The sequence below is a fragment of the Drosophila willistoni genome (assembly GCF_018902025.1).
Source record: "Drosophila willistoni isolate 14030-0811.24 chromosome 2L unlocalized genomic scaffold, UCI_dwil_1.1 Seg168, whole genome shotgun sequence".
Classification (NCBI taxonomy): domain Eukaryota; kingdom Metazoa; phylum Arthropoda; class Insecta; order Diptera; family Drosophilidae; genus Drosophila; species Drosophila willistoni.
Genome location: NW_025814047.1, coordinates 6,560,619 through 6,576,961, shown reverse-complemented (window position 1 = coordinate 6,576,961; position 16,343 = coordinate 6,560,619). Strand labels below are relative to the sequence as shown.

The 16,343-nt window shown below is 35.6% G+C and overlaps 3 protein-coding genes across 4 annotated transcripts; 1 reads left to right on the top strand and 2 right to left on the bottom strand.

Annotated features, from left to right (window-relative positions):
* The first annotated feature begins 5,543 nt into the window (after positions 1–5,543).
* Positions 5,544–15,946, top strand: LOC6640772 (protein DR_1172). 2 transcript variants are annotated; one of them, XM_015178642.3, is made up of 3 exons: positions 5,544–5,775; positions 15,023–15,205; positions 15,273–15,946. In XM_015178642.3, exons 1-3 carry the CDS (start codon positions 5,757–5,759, stop codon positions 15,755–15,757), a joined length of 687 nt encoding a protein of 228 aa, XP_015034128.1. In that variant the 5' UTR covers positions 5,544–5,756; the 3' UTR covers positions 15,758–15,946. The 2 variants fall into 2 exon arrangements, with proteins under 2 accessions (XP_015034128.1, XP_002063981.1); XM_002063945.4 differs by lacking the exon at positions 5,544–5,775 and adding an exon at positions 14,918–14,958.
* LOC6640774 (serine/threonine-protein phosphatase 4 regulatory subunit 2) lies at positions 7,728–8,963 on the bottom strand. The gene is made up of 2 exons (XM_002063947.4): positions 8,800–8,963; positions 7,728–8,741 (listed from the first exon to the last, which is right to left on the bottom strand). Exons 1-2 carry the CDS (start codon positions 8,959–8,961, stop codon positions 7,812–7,814), a joined length of 1,092 nt encoding a protein of 363 aa, XP_002063983.3. The 5' UTR covers positions 8,962–8,963; the 3' UTR covers positions 7,728–7,811.
* LOC6640773 (CRACD-like protein) lies at positions 9,490–10,970 on the bottom strand. Its single transcript, XM_002063946.4, has 2 exons — positions 10,801–10,970; positions 9,490–10,737 (listed from the first exon to the last, which is right to left on the bottom strand). Exons 1-2 carry the CDS (start codon positions 10,936–10,938, stop codon positions 9,826–9,828), a joined length of 1,050 nt encoding a protein of 349 aa, XP_002063982.1. The 5' UTR covers positions 10,939–10,970; the 3' UTR covers positions 9,490–9,825.
* Positions 15,947–16,343: the final 397 nt, after the last annotated feature.

Sequence of the window (16,343 nt, the reverse complement as noted above, 5' to 3'; positions counted from 1 at the left end):
TTACAAGTGGTTTTCCTTTTTTACTCCCTCTCTCTATCTCTCATATATGTAATGATTCTTTATATTTGTGAAAACTTTAGTGGTTTTAATACAAATTATAAGATTACTTTCAAATTAGAAAATAGGTAAAAAATTGGCAGCATTTTTAAATTTTGAAAAGATTATCTTCTTCGAACGCATAAGAAGTAATATAAAAAAGATATTCAAGTTCTGAGAATTCCGACTCCTATAATAAGTTAAATTTTTAATTTATTTTCATGCTGAAACACCACTTGAAAAGAAAAAATGTGTACTTACTCGGACTTATATATGAGGAATGTAACTTTCAAGCCAATAACAAACATTTTAACACATCAAATGAAATTTTATTAGATGCCAAGTATTTCACGGATTTCATCACTTATTTGGCATTGAGGCTTAAGTGGATATCCCTTAACATACGAGCTATTGGTCTTTACCCCATTACAATGGGTTGCATCTGAACAAATGAATCGCTTACGGTTTATACAGTACATTGATAAAAATATGAGTCCACGTCGGTTCGGTCGTAAATAAGCACAATATCCCCCCTTCAAGAGATTTGACCCTATAGGTACATATTTAACTTCATCATTATTGGAGACATATTTAAATTTAAAGAGCTCATAGTTTGTGAGGCCAAACCAAAATTCTGGAGGATGGAAATACAAACTTTCGTATTTGCTTAGATGGTTATAAAAATTTTTTGTAGTCTCTTCATTGCTCATATCGGCCAAACAAAGTCCCAAACTCTGGCAGGTAAATAATGCATCAAACCAGTCCAGCTAATGAAGTTAAAAACAAAACAATTCCGAATTTTTTCTTTTAAGAAATACATATGTACGCATATTTACCGCTGTATTGCTATAATAATGACATAGACCTTCTGAATTTAGCTCACTGATTAGATAATGAACCAGAATTGCAGCAATCCAAAAAAATTGAAACATCTTTAACACAAGCGATCGTATTACAAATGAAATGTGAATTGGCTTCTTTATTTTAATGTATAGAAAATGAATAAGTAACGCTTTAATAAAAATTATTATACTTATCACAGATTTTATATATAACTGCAGTGTAAGATGAAAATTACTTTGGTTTGTATAAAATTTTACTTCAACTTAAGAACTAAATAGTAATAAAACAACTCTTTGAGCTGTAGTCAAAAGATTACATAAATGAACCTTATTTTGAAATCTTACTATACATATAAGGGGCTGTCCATAAATTACGTAACGCATTCAGGGGGGGAGGGGGTTTCTGTGTGTGTGACAATTTTGACATGGGGGGGGGGGGGGGGTCGGAAAGCTTGTGACGTAACATATATTTTTATAACCTTTCAAGACAGAAAAAGTCCGTTAACAGTTCAAATTTAGGCTGTACAAGTGTGTTCATTCGCACAAATACAGTCCCCAAAAATTGTCAAAAATCGCGTTACGTAATTTATGGACAGCCCCTTAACAACAATTGTTACCTCCTAGAGCTTAAGATTTCCTATATAAACTCCGTACTTTTGTAAATAAAATCAGTTCATATTTTGAATTCAACGAATGAAGATTGGGTTATTTTCCTTCTCTCCGGGAATCCCTATTCAGGAACTATCAGTGGAAAACAGTGACTTTGATCAATATCTTCGTTATTTCCAATGCCAAGATTGTAGGCCGTTCTTTCGGAAACATTAGCCTTTTTAGCTTAAACGTTTTTCCACTTTGATGGCTATAGGTAAGGAAAGAGTTACCAAAAATGTTGCAAGGGTATACAAAGTTTGACGCGGTCGAAGTCAGCCCCGGCCCTCTGGTTACAAGGGTATAATTAAGTAGAAAAAAAGTTAAGCAACCAAGTAAGGTTACAATGCAATGGACAAGTGTTACACATTGGTGATAACCGTACTTAGAGGTATGAAATACATCAGAATATTATATTGCAAGCTATAGTAACAAATGGGCACGTGTTATGCGCTACTATTTTTTTGCTCGCAACTGTATTTGCGCCTGTAGGGTGAGTCTATAAACCCTAGGATAGCGGGGTTAATCTTAAGCTAATGACGGCGCTAGAAGGCCTGTGTGCTTGCAATAGTGAGCAAGACATGCATGGTAAACCGTTTGTAAACATAACTATACCTGAGATATTTCACGGGCGATATATACTCGTGCAGTGTAGGTTATCAACACTGTGATATCGATGACAATTGAAAGAGACACCTCAGGCGTATAATTTTAAAACTATTGAGATTTAATATCAAATTAAGGAAGACGGTAAAGTATTTTAACTCTTACACTCGATAGGTCCTTTTGGTTGGTAAATCGCATAATTAAATCGCTTATCACCTTGGATACTTCTCTTGTTAGCTAAGTTTGTCTGTGGCCTTCCCTTCTTGCACTTCTATGAGTGGGCAGCAAAAGGCTTTTCAGGTTACTTAATGGAACCTCAATAATAATGTGCATCAAGTAGGAAAACAATACTGTGAAACCGAGCACGCCCCAGAAATGAAGCATCTACAAATAAATTAAAATGAAACTGAAAGATTAGATGATACAACCAAAACATAGAGCAAACTTACCAAACTGTAAATACTAAAATAGGTGCTTGTTCGTATAACCTTCACATCGATAACCACAAACAACATATGGAATAGGTAACTACAATACGAGAGTTTAGATAATGGCTGCCATAAAGGTGATGATAGAAAACTATTGGCCGGTCCACCACAGCCCTGCGTACAGGCAAAGACTACCCAGCACAGACCCAATGGCCACGCTATCCGAGAAAGGGTTAAATGAAAGGTTTGCTGCAAATGGGACCAATTTTTGGCGAAACAGTAGCTTTTAGAAAAAACACTGGTCAAGAGAAGGCCCAAACTAATTAACCATCCTAGACAGATTATAATGCGATGCAATTCGTAGCTCCTTCCGCGATTTATGTGCAAAAAGTAGCCACAGAGTAATCCAATTAAAAATGGTGAAGCATGAGTGTGTGAGGCGAAGTAGTCTAAGTTGAGGGGTGTTCGGTAATACCTAAAGAAGAAATTTGGCGAATTTGAACTTTCAGTTCTGTATAATATAATAAAATTGACAACTCACATAATATAGTGTGCAAAGAAGAGACATACAGCCAGTAATGAAATAAGCACCAAAATGCCAACAACTGCCTTTTTACCCCACTTATAGAGGGCAATAACTAGAGGAACTGAAACCACATAAAGGTGCATATCAGCGGCCAGATACCAGGTGTGAGACAGACACTATTGGATGTAAATTAGTCTAATATAAACAACATTGGAAACAAAAATACGTACAACATCATTTATGCTATAATTTTGCACATACAACAAAGTCTTGTACCATGTCTTTTTGCAACTGGCATTATAATCTTCATATCCTGTGAAAGGGCCATCTGCCAGCAGGGGAAGAATCTTCATGTAGATTGGTATGGAAAATACCACAAGTGGTGTAAGACGTAGGTAACGATGCAGATACAACATGAACACATTTATATTTCCCTTAGATCTGCAGTATAATTTCTTTAAATGTTTATCAAATAAATATAATCAAAGGCATACTTCTCAAAAGTTCGCATGCTACAAAATACCAACAACAAGCCGGTGATAAAGAAGAAAGAGTCGACAGCATAAGATAATCCGAAAATTTCTGAGAATATCGTTTTAGACCACTGCAAATTTAAAGAACGGCCTGAGTTATTTAAAAATGGATCAAGACACTGCTCTCACCTGCAATATATCATCTGAATTTTGAATGGCCAGTGTTTCATGTGCTTGAAAGGTATGGAGAAGTGCGACCCAAATAAGAGACATGCAGCGCATACCATGAATGCAATCAATGACATTGGGATTTAATTTGCCATCGTCGAAGCGGAATAGAGAACGCGAGCTTGCTCGAGCTGAGAATACTTCGATAAGTGTAGGAAGTTGCATTGAGTCCAAAACATAATCATATAATGTGGCAAGTAGAACAAGTAAAGCCATTATAGACAAAATTGCTCTAGAAAATAAACAGGTTCATTTGTTTTCCATGATCAGGATGAGATTATAGATACCTACATGGTAAATATAGTAAGACCATCAATAGGATCTCTTTTCGCTATCCTGCAAGTATATCCATTGACTACTTTAAAATCATTACTAAGCTTTTGACCAAGTAGTTGATGAAGAAGTCCACGAAGCAATGTGTCCATGGTAACGGCCCCACATGAGGACGGAAAGCAGATCGCAATGCTCACATCTGCATTTAAACCAAGTAGTAGCTTGGGAAGAGCCGCAAAGCAGTACTTTCCCGTTACACTGCCAGTAGATGTAATCTCCTGGTTTATATTTCTACATTCATCATAGTTGCCAAGATCCTTGTAGTTGCCATAAAGTACTCCAGATGGCAGCGAACCCCATGAGTCAATCACTGATTGGATGAATTCGAGCAGTTAAAATTTTCAATGATGAGTCCCTAGAACTTACTTTGGCTGGCCCATGGTTCGCTCGAGACTAGGCCCTTGATTAGCAATGCAAAATCAAAAAAACACTTCGAATTTTCTTCGATTAGTCTCAAGCTGGAGTCATCTTTTTGAAAATCCTTAGTTGTGAAGGGGTCTCTGTGTGTGTGACAATTTCTGACATAGGGGGAGGGGATCGGAAAGCTTGTAACATATATTTATTGTCATATATAAAATTGTCAAAAATTGCGTTACGTAATTTATGGACAGCCAGCCCCTAATGGTCTCGAAAAAGTGACTTTTATGGGCGACATTTAATAACAATTTATTTGTTAAAAAATAATATAGATAAAACCTTCTCAAAAAGTTTTTACTGGGAAAATATAGATACATTTATTGACCTTTTTAGTTATTACTTAGACCGACTCAATTCAAATTTCAACGGCTAAGCAAAGTTTATAACCAATTTCCATCGATCTGGGTACTCTATACTTAAGTTCCACATGAAAAACGGCAAGTAAATAAGTTCCATCGAAAAGTTAATGGACTAACGAAGTTGTTATACCCTTTTAGATACACGTTAATACATTATGAATATATGAAACAGTTTGCCATAAAAGTAATTCATTGATAATTATCTTGTGTGTTTAACGACCATCATTGTCATATACCTTGTGGTTTTGTGGTTTTGGTGGTTTTTTTAAAACAAAATATAAAGTTTAGATCTTGTAATTATAGACCTAGTTGATAACATTTAATTGATTTCATACAAGTATCACTTTGTATTCGGTTTTGATTTCATAATACTTAAATTTTTATTACCACGTTCTAATAATTTCATTACGTCTTAATTAAATCAAGTCTTAGAGAAAGATTAAAGACAAATATGTATTCTCTGTTTAAATTTAAAAAAAAAAACGTATGCTACTTTTAATATAAATAATCCACAAGTTGTTTGACTATTTCCACATACGCATTTCATGTGGATAGGGTATAAAAATGCCGCCGCTACCGCTACGTGTTCTGAGAGTTCAAGTCTCAGCTACTTTCGCTTTAGATTTTGTTGTTTCAGTGCTCTCGACGTAGTCGGACGTTTAAAAATAAACGCGCTTCGTATAAAAATACCAAACCAAAACAAAAAAAAAAAAACCAAATTCGATTCAATATTCACTCCAAATACCGCAACAGCATAGAGGAAAAAACCTAAGGAATATATAGATAATACAAAATATCTAAAATACTAAAAAGAAAAGTTTTAAGTACAAGGCGAAAAAAGGAAAAAACAAATCAACAATATGTTTAGCTCACTTACAGGTAAAAAATTGGAATTTGCATTTCAAATGGATTTTGTGAAAGTTTTGTTAAACTCGAAAAAAATAAACCGACAACTACAATAAAATATGCAAAGTGATTAACGACAACAACAAAAACAAAAGACTTTTCATCAGAGGCAACAACTTTTTCAAATGGTTGACCTCACAAAGCCAACACCTATAAAATGACCGCATTGCAGGATTATAATAATACTCTATATATATATATATTTCTGATATGAAGTTACATCATCATCTTTATAATCATCTAACGGGATGAGAAGAAAGAAATTAAGGAGTACAAAGAGTGTGAGTGTGTGTGTGGGATAATGGGGGAGTGGCAACTGAAACGCAATAATAAATTTAATTGTTCGCCACTACTCTATCCCGACTTGATGATGATGATGATGATGATGATGTTGATGATGATGACGATGTTGATGATACGTAAGCCAATTACGGCGCAGTTGAAATGTATGGGATATAATGTACATATAATACATTGTATATATGTATATATTCCACACATGAACTATAAGTTGCTCTTCTCTCACAAGGCACAACCCACACCCAAAAAAAAGAAGAAAAATTGATGTTGTTATGTGTATATATATAATTATAGACGTATGTATACCATAAAAGTTGATATATATATACATATACATGCTTGTACATATATATACATCTATAGAAATATATTCGATATTCTCTTATTTATTGTGAGTTGTGGTTGTGAGTTATATTTCTTTTTAAATATTTCGTTATTGGAATTTATAATATCGCAAAAGTTAATTTTCTAGATATTTATGCACATAGTTTGCAAAATTAGCAATAAAAAAAACCATTTTTTTTCGAATACCCTAGCAAAGCAAGTCAATTAGTTATGTTGTTATGTTAAAAAGGTGCAAAAACATGTTGCACAAAAAATGTTGCAGAAGTAAATATTTTGCAGAAATATGACAGCTATCAAATAATTTGATGAATTCTCTTTTAAATAAAAATTTAAAAACACTAAAAAACAGATATTTGTTAGTCTCCCAATTGCATATCAAAAGATTCAGAAATTCAAAATGAAGACATATATCTTTAGAAATTGTCCCCAAGAAGTATTACTCAGAATACAAAATAACGAAATCAAAAAACATATTTCAATAGAAATTGTCGTAATAATAATTGTCAATATTAAAATAGTACATGAATCAATTTGTACAATTTTTCTAATAATTATAGATTAAAAACAAAACATATTAGAACTTCTAGGAGGTGAATACTTTTTTAAAATTTTACCAACAAACTTTTCTGCAAAAGTTTACAAGAAGTTATCTAATTAAACTTTTCTAAAATTGAAAAATTTGAGAAATTCAGGTAAATTTAGGTAAGGGTATTTAAATTTCGATATAATTCAAATTCTGGTGTTTCTTTTGATCGTTGTATTTGTTATATTTTAGTATTATGATGAAATGTTCTCAAATTTTTTTGCCTTGTTTTCTGACATACACATATATATTTATAAATGTATTATCTGTTTTCACTTAATGCCGAAATAAATAAAACAGATGCTTCGAAATGTAAGTAAATGTATCATAAATATTGAAATTATATACAAAATATCTAAAAAAGGGCACTTTTGTAACTCTCAAAAATTGTTCAATATTTTTTTCATTCTTGCAAAATTCTTTTTCTGTTTGTTATGCGTCTTTAGTTTGTGATTTTGGATTGCAATCTAGTAGACTAGATTTAACCTTAACCTCCATGAGTCCCCCTTCCTTAATATTCATGAATAGCTGATTATTTATTGTATATACCTACATGTATATTATTTTTCACACTATAAATAGGAACAAGAGGGTCGTAAACATTTTCATTATCAGTAGAAAGTGTTTTGGTAGACAAAAAACATTCATTTGCATAATCCATGGCAAATGACAGGTTCAGGTTCATTAGCCTAGACAGTTTAGTGTTGCAATTAGTATGCATTTATTTCGAACGATTCCTTATATAGATTAACTAGAGGGTCGAGGATATGGCTACATCGCTTTAAGCTGCTGGTGCTTCTGCTGCTGGTGCTTCTGCTGCTGGTGCTTCTGCTGCTGGTGCTTCTGCTGCTGGTGCTTCTGCTGCTGGTGCATCTGCTGCTGGTGCTGCCGTCGTGGCTTCGGCAGCCTCGGCTGTGGTCTTGGCGGCATCTTCAGCAGGCTTTGTTTCTCCGCCTTCAGCTGGTTTAGATGCTTCAGCAGCTGCTGTTGTTGCTTCTCCTTCAGACGGCTTGGTTGCTTCTGATGTTTCTCCGTTAGGTTCTTGTGTGGCTTCCGTTTCCCCTCCGTCTTCCGATAGCTGTGCTTCGTCTGCTGTCGTTTCCTCGCTTTCTGGGCTTTCCCCAAATTGGTCGGTTTTACCTTCATTCTCATTTTCGGGTTGATTTGTCGAAGCTTCATCCGAATTTTCTTGTGATGTGCCAACTTCCGTTGAATTTGTATTATCAGCCGGCCGCGAATCGCTTTCCACACTTTCCTTATCGGTCCCAGCCGCCTCCCTTTTCGCCGCATCGTGATGGAAATGATGCAAGTGCTCGTGACTGTGCTTAGTTTCGGCCTCACTGGTGCTCGTTGGCGTGGCGCATTCGATGGCATTCTTTTCGCATATGAAATATTGTTTCTCCTGGCAATTGTCATCGGTCACGATAGTGTTATTCTCTCTCAGACGCACTTCCAAACAATCATCAAGATTGGAACGATGTGTGGACTCAATTCCACCCTCAGTACCGCCCATATACTCTATCATGCGACCATTACTGATGTATGTAAATTGACCCTCTGAATGTAGATCATTCCCACCGAACCAAAAGTCTTCCATATTGCCACGTTTTCTCAACCAATAGAGCACTCCGTTATAATCTCCGGGTGTGGCCAAATCAGCCAAATTGAGACCCTTGCGCAGGCAATTATTCTGGGCTCCAAACCAGTTTATCTGCAAATACAAAATATCTAATTGAATGTTGGAACTCCAGGTTATAAGAGAGGTCTACCTTTTTCATAGAAAAATAATAACATTTGTTATTGATTTTTCGCAAATATCTCTTGCCGCAAGGACCTTCTAAATTCACTTTGCCCTTGGCACGTTTTTGGCCCAAAACCCTTTCCGTATGTGCTAAGATCAAGGACAATATCACAATTTCCAGTATTTTCATGCTGGCAGCTTTCAATTGTAACATTTGCGGGATGGAATCATGTTCTATATATACCCTCTTGTAGGCTTGAAAAAACCAATTCGAAATGCATATTAAAAGTCTGTAGAAATTGCAAAATTAATCGATTAATTAACATTAAACATTGATGGCTGAAGTGATTGGAAGTACAGAAAATGAGCTGAGAAATTTTTTTTGTTATGGCCATACGACTGGGTGAAGAAGTCATTCAGCTTGGCAAGTGATGTAAATAGTGTTATATGGGTTGCAGATTTTTAGTTTGAGAATATATATTTCGATTCAAAGTGTAACAGCTTCATTATTAAAATATTTAAAAAAAATTAAGTTAGCTTTATAATATAATGAAATGAATAAACGTTGAGTAAACTTATCCATTACTGTCAAGGTCAATTCCTAACTGGTGTCCTATAGCGTTCAAAAGGTTTCCGCTTCAGTAGTTAACCTGAAGTACCGAAATTTGTTCAATGGTTTTTAATGATCTTATACCCCAGCAACAAAAATACATAAAAGTACGGTGAAATCTTTGACTACTTTTGAGAGTAGTAGATATATTTTTTCTAACAATTTTGTATGTGTTCCATTTAAAATGAGTAGTAAATTCATTTTTAAATGAAACTCCACAATTCCTGTGAATTCTACAAATTAGCCTATTTCATTTGCCTTTTTCCTCTTTTATGTAGCATATTTCTGGGCGCTTAGCACGTTTGTTTGTCATGGTTGTCTTAAGCTTAAAATAATTTACATTTAGTTTTTTTTTCATATGTATTTTTCTTATTCAATCCTGTAAGTAAATTTTTGATTATTAACGCTGGCGTGTTGGGATTAGTGTCGATATGCTCCTCCACCTTAAGTAGCAGGGGCATCCGCGGCGGGAGCATCAGGAGCTGCAGCAGGGGCATCAGCGGCGGGAGCATCAGGAGCTGCAGCAGGGGCATCTGCGGCGGGGGCACCTGGCGCTGCAGCAGGAGCATCTGCGGCGGGAGTTGTTGCATCAGCGACAGCACCACCTTCGCCAGGTGCTCCTGCTGCTGGAGTGGTAGCCGATTCGCTAGGAGGTTCTCCCCCAGGTGATGCTTGTGTTGCATTACCGCCTGGCGAAGCTTCAGCCCCGCTTGGTTTGTCGCCATTGTTTTCCCCTTCGCCACTGGATTTTATTGCAGACTTATTCTCCTCATCTCCCATAGTTGTTTCGTGTAGATCGGTATCCCAGGGAGACGTTGGTGTCTGATCTGGTAGATCTTTTGGAGCTACCGCTTGCTCTGAATTGCTGCCCAAATTTTCAAGCGATTGACTCAGAGCTAAGTCAACGGGCGGTTCCTCTCCACCTTCTTCATCTTCATCGCCAATATCATGATGGAAGTGATGTAAATGCTCGTGACTGTGATGACGAGGTTTGCCCAAGGCTCCATCTGTGTTGCAATAATGTTCCGAGCAGATGAAATATTGCCGTTCCAGGCAACTATCATCCGCCACCACAGTCAGGTTGGAGCGTATGCGTACCTCCAAGCAATCAGAGCAATCCGAATGCTCTGCAGGCTCTACAATGCTATAGTTGCTAAAGAACTTAACTAAACGTCCACTGCTGGCATACTGATAGCGTCCTTCAGTCTGCAGATCGTTGGCACTGAACCAGAAATCCTCTGTGTTGCCCTTCGAGCTGAGAAACCCAATGGCCCCATAGAAATCCGCTGGATTACTCAAATCGGCCAGTGTTAGGCCCTTGCGCAGGCAATTATTTAGAGCTCCATACCAATTTAACTAAAGATTGGAAACGTTAAACGAAATAGAAAGTTTTTAAAACCTTTGAAGAGTTTGTCCTACCTTCTTCACCGAAAAATAGTAACATTTGCCATTTATGCGCCTAAGGTAACGTCTCGAACAGGCCGTGGCCGTGCCCAGGAGCTGCTCCTTGGGCAAAACACTCAACAGTGTCAATAGCCCAAGTACTAGATACTTCATCTCGTTCCCAGCAAATGCTGTTTGTCCATTCCCGTTGATGGCTCTCCTCTACTTATATCCTCTCCTACCATGCAATTGTACGGCCAATCAATTTGAAATCTTATCTCTGTCCACAGTCTGCCACTCTGGTCTTGTAGGGCCAGACCATTTCAAATGGTCAAATGTCTAATTCAATTACCCAACCATGACTTTGACTCTCGTCGGTGATCGCACATTCCAGAACGGAACACTACACAGACCACTCGTTGTCATTAGTGGGTCAGCTTTTGAGGCCGTTGGGTCATTCAAGTTAATTGGGAATTTCGTTTTATGCGACGGCAAAAATGAACTGAAATAGTTGTTGATCTATTTGAAATTGATAAGCGTTATTATTTATGATCAATTTCAATTCTTTATACTTCTATAACTTATGTGAGGAAAGTCGTTAGAACAATTTGTAAGAATTCGTTACATTTTTGAACTACAAATATTAACCTTATACATTCTGACACAGCTTGAATATGAACAATATATATTAACTTATTAAAACAACCAGTTTTCTAGAATTCATTTATTACTTCTTTACGATTTCTTCCTCACTTTTTTGGCATTATATTTTATGGTATTTAATGATTAAAATAGTCAAAAGTATAATATAAGACTGGTCTTTCTGTATCCATACTTTAATACAGTTTCCACTTTTATAGTTTAGAATTTTTATTAAAGATCATCAAGGAATTATGATATTTTTATGTTTAAAAAAAATATAAGAAATTCAACTTTTAGTATAGTTTCTGATAAGCCTTCAAATGAATCATTATTCGAGTTTTTACATAAAGCGCTACAAAATATTTTTGATTACTTAAGCTGAGAGAGACTTACTTTGGACAGATCCTTGTAACTTTTAGGACCTGATCTCTAACATTTTTGTGAGACGTAGTTAACAACCTTTTTGGAAAGGCAAAGTAACATCTGATAACCAAATAAACAAGAGGGTCAAGTTATGTCTACTTCCATTACGCGTGTCAATGCAATCTGATGGTAAATGTTTTCTATGGTCTCTTTGTATTAGTCATTGTCCCTAAATTTGTTTCAATCGACTCTTACCCTTTTAGTGCTTTGGCTCCAAACAATGTATATAACTCACTTATTGATTTACCTTTTATTTTTTGTTTTTCACTGTTAAAGGCCATGACATCATCAGGCAGCAGGACACATTTGGCCTGTTGCCAGCTGGTTCTTTCATTTGAAGGTAGTTTTTGTTGTAGTTGTTGTCTGACGTTTTTGCGCCAAGTTGACCTTCGACAAATATTGTGGATTGAGCTAGACGCCTCAAGTGAAAAAAAAGCGAGAGAGAGAGAGAGATAGCTAGAGAAAAGAAAAAGAATTGTTTTTATATTTAATTTTTTGTTTCTTGTTGTCCAGGGCGTGCGAAACTTCATGTGCCACGCGCTTGTGTTTGATTATTGTTGATTTTTGTATCTTTATATCATTGTGAATTTATGTAGATACATATGTATCTCAAGCTATGACATCATCTTTGCCATCAGCATCGATTCATAGTTACATTCTCAGTTTGTCACTGTGTGTGTGTGCGGCTTAGATGGGGCAATTCTTTTTGTAGTTTTTATAGGAGATACCAAAACTGGTGTGGAACGTGAGTTGATTCGACCGACCAAAAATCGCTGTTACTCATAGACATATACTTGTGTCTGTGTTCTGTTTGTGTATGTGTGTGTGTGTGTAAGCAATTCTACGTCGCGCTTGAGTTCATTTGTACCTTAGCTACAGGTTTTTATACCCTAAAAAAATTAAAAGGTTATATTTGTTTTGGTCATCAATCCAAAAGAAGTCATCGTTAACTAACAGCAAATATATTTATGTACTTCATATTGTAAGGTTATATATTCTTGATCTGTTGAGTTTCATGAGTAAAAAATATGCATTTAAAATCAAGCAAGATCAAAGTATTGTAAATCAAAGTTCTCTGTAGAAACCTTTTGCCTTATTTTGGGCTAAGACTAGAATTTTGTAAAGGGTATACAAACTTTGTCTTTGTCAAAGTTAGTTTTGTTTTATTTTTTAAGGTGTTTAGAGCTTCTGCGCATTATCTGCGGTATGACGAGAACAGCAACAGAAACAACATTAAGAACAAGCAACAACAACAACATCAATGGGCAACAACCACAGCTGAGATTCTGCGAGAGGTCTTGTAGCTTAGTTACTGATTGTGTTACCTTCTGGCTATGTTCTAGTAATCCAGCCGGTTTTCGACCACAGCATCTCAAAAACAGCCGCAACAAAATGAGGAGAAAACAAAAAGCAAATGCGTAGAAACAAGGTTGAGGTCGCTTTTGGTTCTCCAAGAGCATTAAAGAGTACAAAAAGAAATCTTATAAATGTTTGCTCTAAAAATAAAAACATCGAAAAGATTGTTGTTGTTTTTTTTTTTTTAATAACAATAGATTCCGCTTTAAATTAATAAACTTTAGTTTCTAAAAATTGGAATTGAATTCGAAAAAAATTGGGAATGAATATTTTGCTAAAGCTAAACAATTTTATTCTTATTTTTTTAGACAAAGAGAAAATTTAAACAAGATGAAAGAAAGAAATGGTCATAGATCAAATATATATAAATATATAACATTAACGATTCTCATTTACGATTTAAGCTTGAAAATTTCAGAACTTAAATTGTTTTTAGGCAACTTTTGAAGTGTAAAAGTTTAAAAAGAAGTTTTTGTAGCTTAACTTTATTTATATTTGCCTAAAAACTTGTCACAACAATTTCTAATCCATTCATTAGCCTATTATAAACATTTAGATAGATATGAAATGTTAAAAGTCTCAATTTTTAATTGATACTTGATTAATTTCTTACTTTTGTTTTCAACTTCATTACCGTTTGTTTCATCATCCAACTTTTATTTTCAAAAACTCACTAGATTTTTGTATTGATCCCTATTTTGTTCCACCCATGACTGAAAGGTCGAAAGAAATGCCATTTGGAAAAACTTTGCAATCTCTAAGAATAGTTGGATTATTTCTTTTTTGTTTAAACCGCAAACATTTCGCACTTGGTCAGCCATAAGCACATTGCCACACCCACACCCCACTGTATATATATATATACACATACACAACCACAAAAAGCGCCCATTAATTATAACCGAAAAAAGAGATGAAAAAACAGTCGAGAATTTTTAAGAATTTAAGCTATTTTTAATTTTCCAGCCGCATGTGGGCTTAATTGAAGTGCTTTAAGTGTAATGAGTAGAATAAGAATTTAAGATCATTAGTTTTAGTTACTAAAATAGTATAAACAAAACTATAGCTAAAGACCCTTAGTCACAAGCCAATTGAATCCGCAGCCAGTCGAATCGAATCGCATCGCATCGCATCGTAATCGACGACCACAGGCAGAAAGCGTGAATTCCTCTAGCCATTATGACATCACATACCGTAAATTATTCAAATATTTGTGCGGCTTGTTTACTTTATACAGATTCTACTATATATATGTATGTATATATATAGTTTGTATGTACATATATATGGATAGACAAAAGAAATTCTTGGCGTCTCGTTAAAGTATTAATTTTTTGTTTTGTTGAGAGCTTCGTTTTTAATGGCACAATGTTTCTATTTTGAGTGAACAAACACGTCATTTTATGTGCAAATTCGTTGTTTTTAATAATTTCTATTAAATTACATGCATTATATACATACATACATACCTACATAGTCGATGCCAAAATGGGGATCTCATTTATATATTGTATGCAACTAGAAAATGCGCAGTTATCGCTTTCATTTAATTAGCTCATGATTGAATGCAATTTGCATTTGACTTTACCTGCCTTTTCAAGCTACCTCAGTGATTTTATTTATGTTTTGGCAATTAAATGTCTGGAATTTGTCATGATTTTTTATTGGCAAAACTGATTAAGCTGAGACTATAAATTATGATTACCAATTGCCTGGATTATTTAGTTTCAAATTGGAAATCGATCACAATGTTTCCCAGTCGTCAAAATCAAAGTAGTTGTTTTTACTTTATAGTATTGTATTTTTTTCTAATCCTTTCATTTTTCTAATCCTTTAGCCTCTTTGAAGAACTTTGGCGACAAGACAGCCAATCTGTTCAGCAAGAAGAAGGATGAGGCTGAGAAATTGGCCAACGATAAGGCCACCGAGGCACAGAAGCTAGCCGAAGAGCAGGCTAAGAAGGTGGGTCAATCAGTGCAGCAGACCAAGAGTGAAGCCGAACAATTGGCCACCAGCACTGGTAAGCATAAAAGGAGTGAGAGGAACCATCTAAAATAAACCACTGATTGATTTATTTCCATTCACAGCCAAGGATGCTGCTGCCTTGGCTGCCGCTGAGGCCCAAAAGGCTGGTCAGGCCATCGATCAGGGTGTTAGCCGTGCCGCTGGCGCTGTCAATCAAACCAAACAGGCTGTGGACAACACCGTGCATCAGGCTCAAACAGTGGCCCAGAACTCCAAGCAGGCGGCAGCCAACATTGCCGAGGCTACTCAACGTTCTGCTGCCAATGCTGTCGATCAGACCAAAAAGGCCGCCAACGAGGCCATCAACAAGAGTGTAAAGGCAGCCGAAACTGTTGCCGATCAGAAGCTAAAGGAAGCCGAAGGAGCCATCGATGGTGCCCTCAAGCAGACCAGCCAGGCTGTCGACCAGAAATTGCACGAGGCCAATCAGTATGTGGATCAGAAGCGCAACAGTCTCGAGAAGAATATCCAGGAGACCGCGAGCCATGCCCAGGATAGTGCCGGTCAGCAGGCTAGCCAATTGTTGGGCAAACTGAATTTGAAGTAATTAATTTAACCTGCAAAATTGTGTCTAATTAAATACAAACAAGTTAAAATCAAAATCAATTTAAAAAACTAACAAAAAACATGAAAAGAATGCTTTAGAAACGAATGGAATTTGCTTCAACGTAACAAGTGCCAGTAATGTGATTGCTAAATGTTAATGGAAATATATTTATATATTTATATATATGTATATCTATTTTTTGTGGATTTATTTGGAGCAAGCTTTTTTGCCTATTGAACAATGTAATGTTAAATTTCATTTCCCTCCTCCTGCCTCTCTTTTTTCACCCCCTATTTGTTTTCAGTTTTTGTTACTTTGGAGCATTTCAAAAGTTGAAAAAAAATATTTCAATCTAAAACATAATGAGCTATGCTTTTATTCTATACGTACTATATATTCTGTTTTATGTAGAATCTATATATGATTAAGTATGTAATTTGTAACTTTTTGCACACTGAACTACAAAAACGTGTTTTTAATATATATATATGAAAACTGAAAAAACAACACCAACAAAAACAAAATTGTATGTGTCATTTCTCAGTTTTAAGTGGTTTGATATGAATGGATCTTGGTAAGTAAAAAT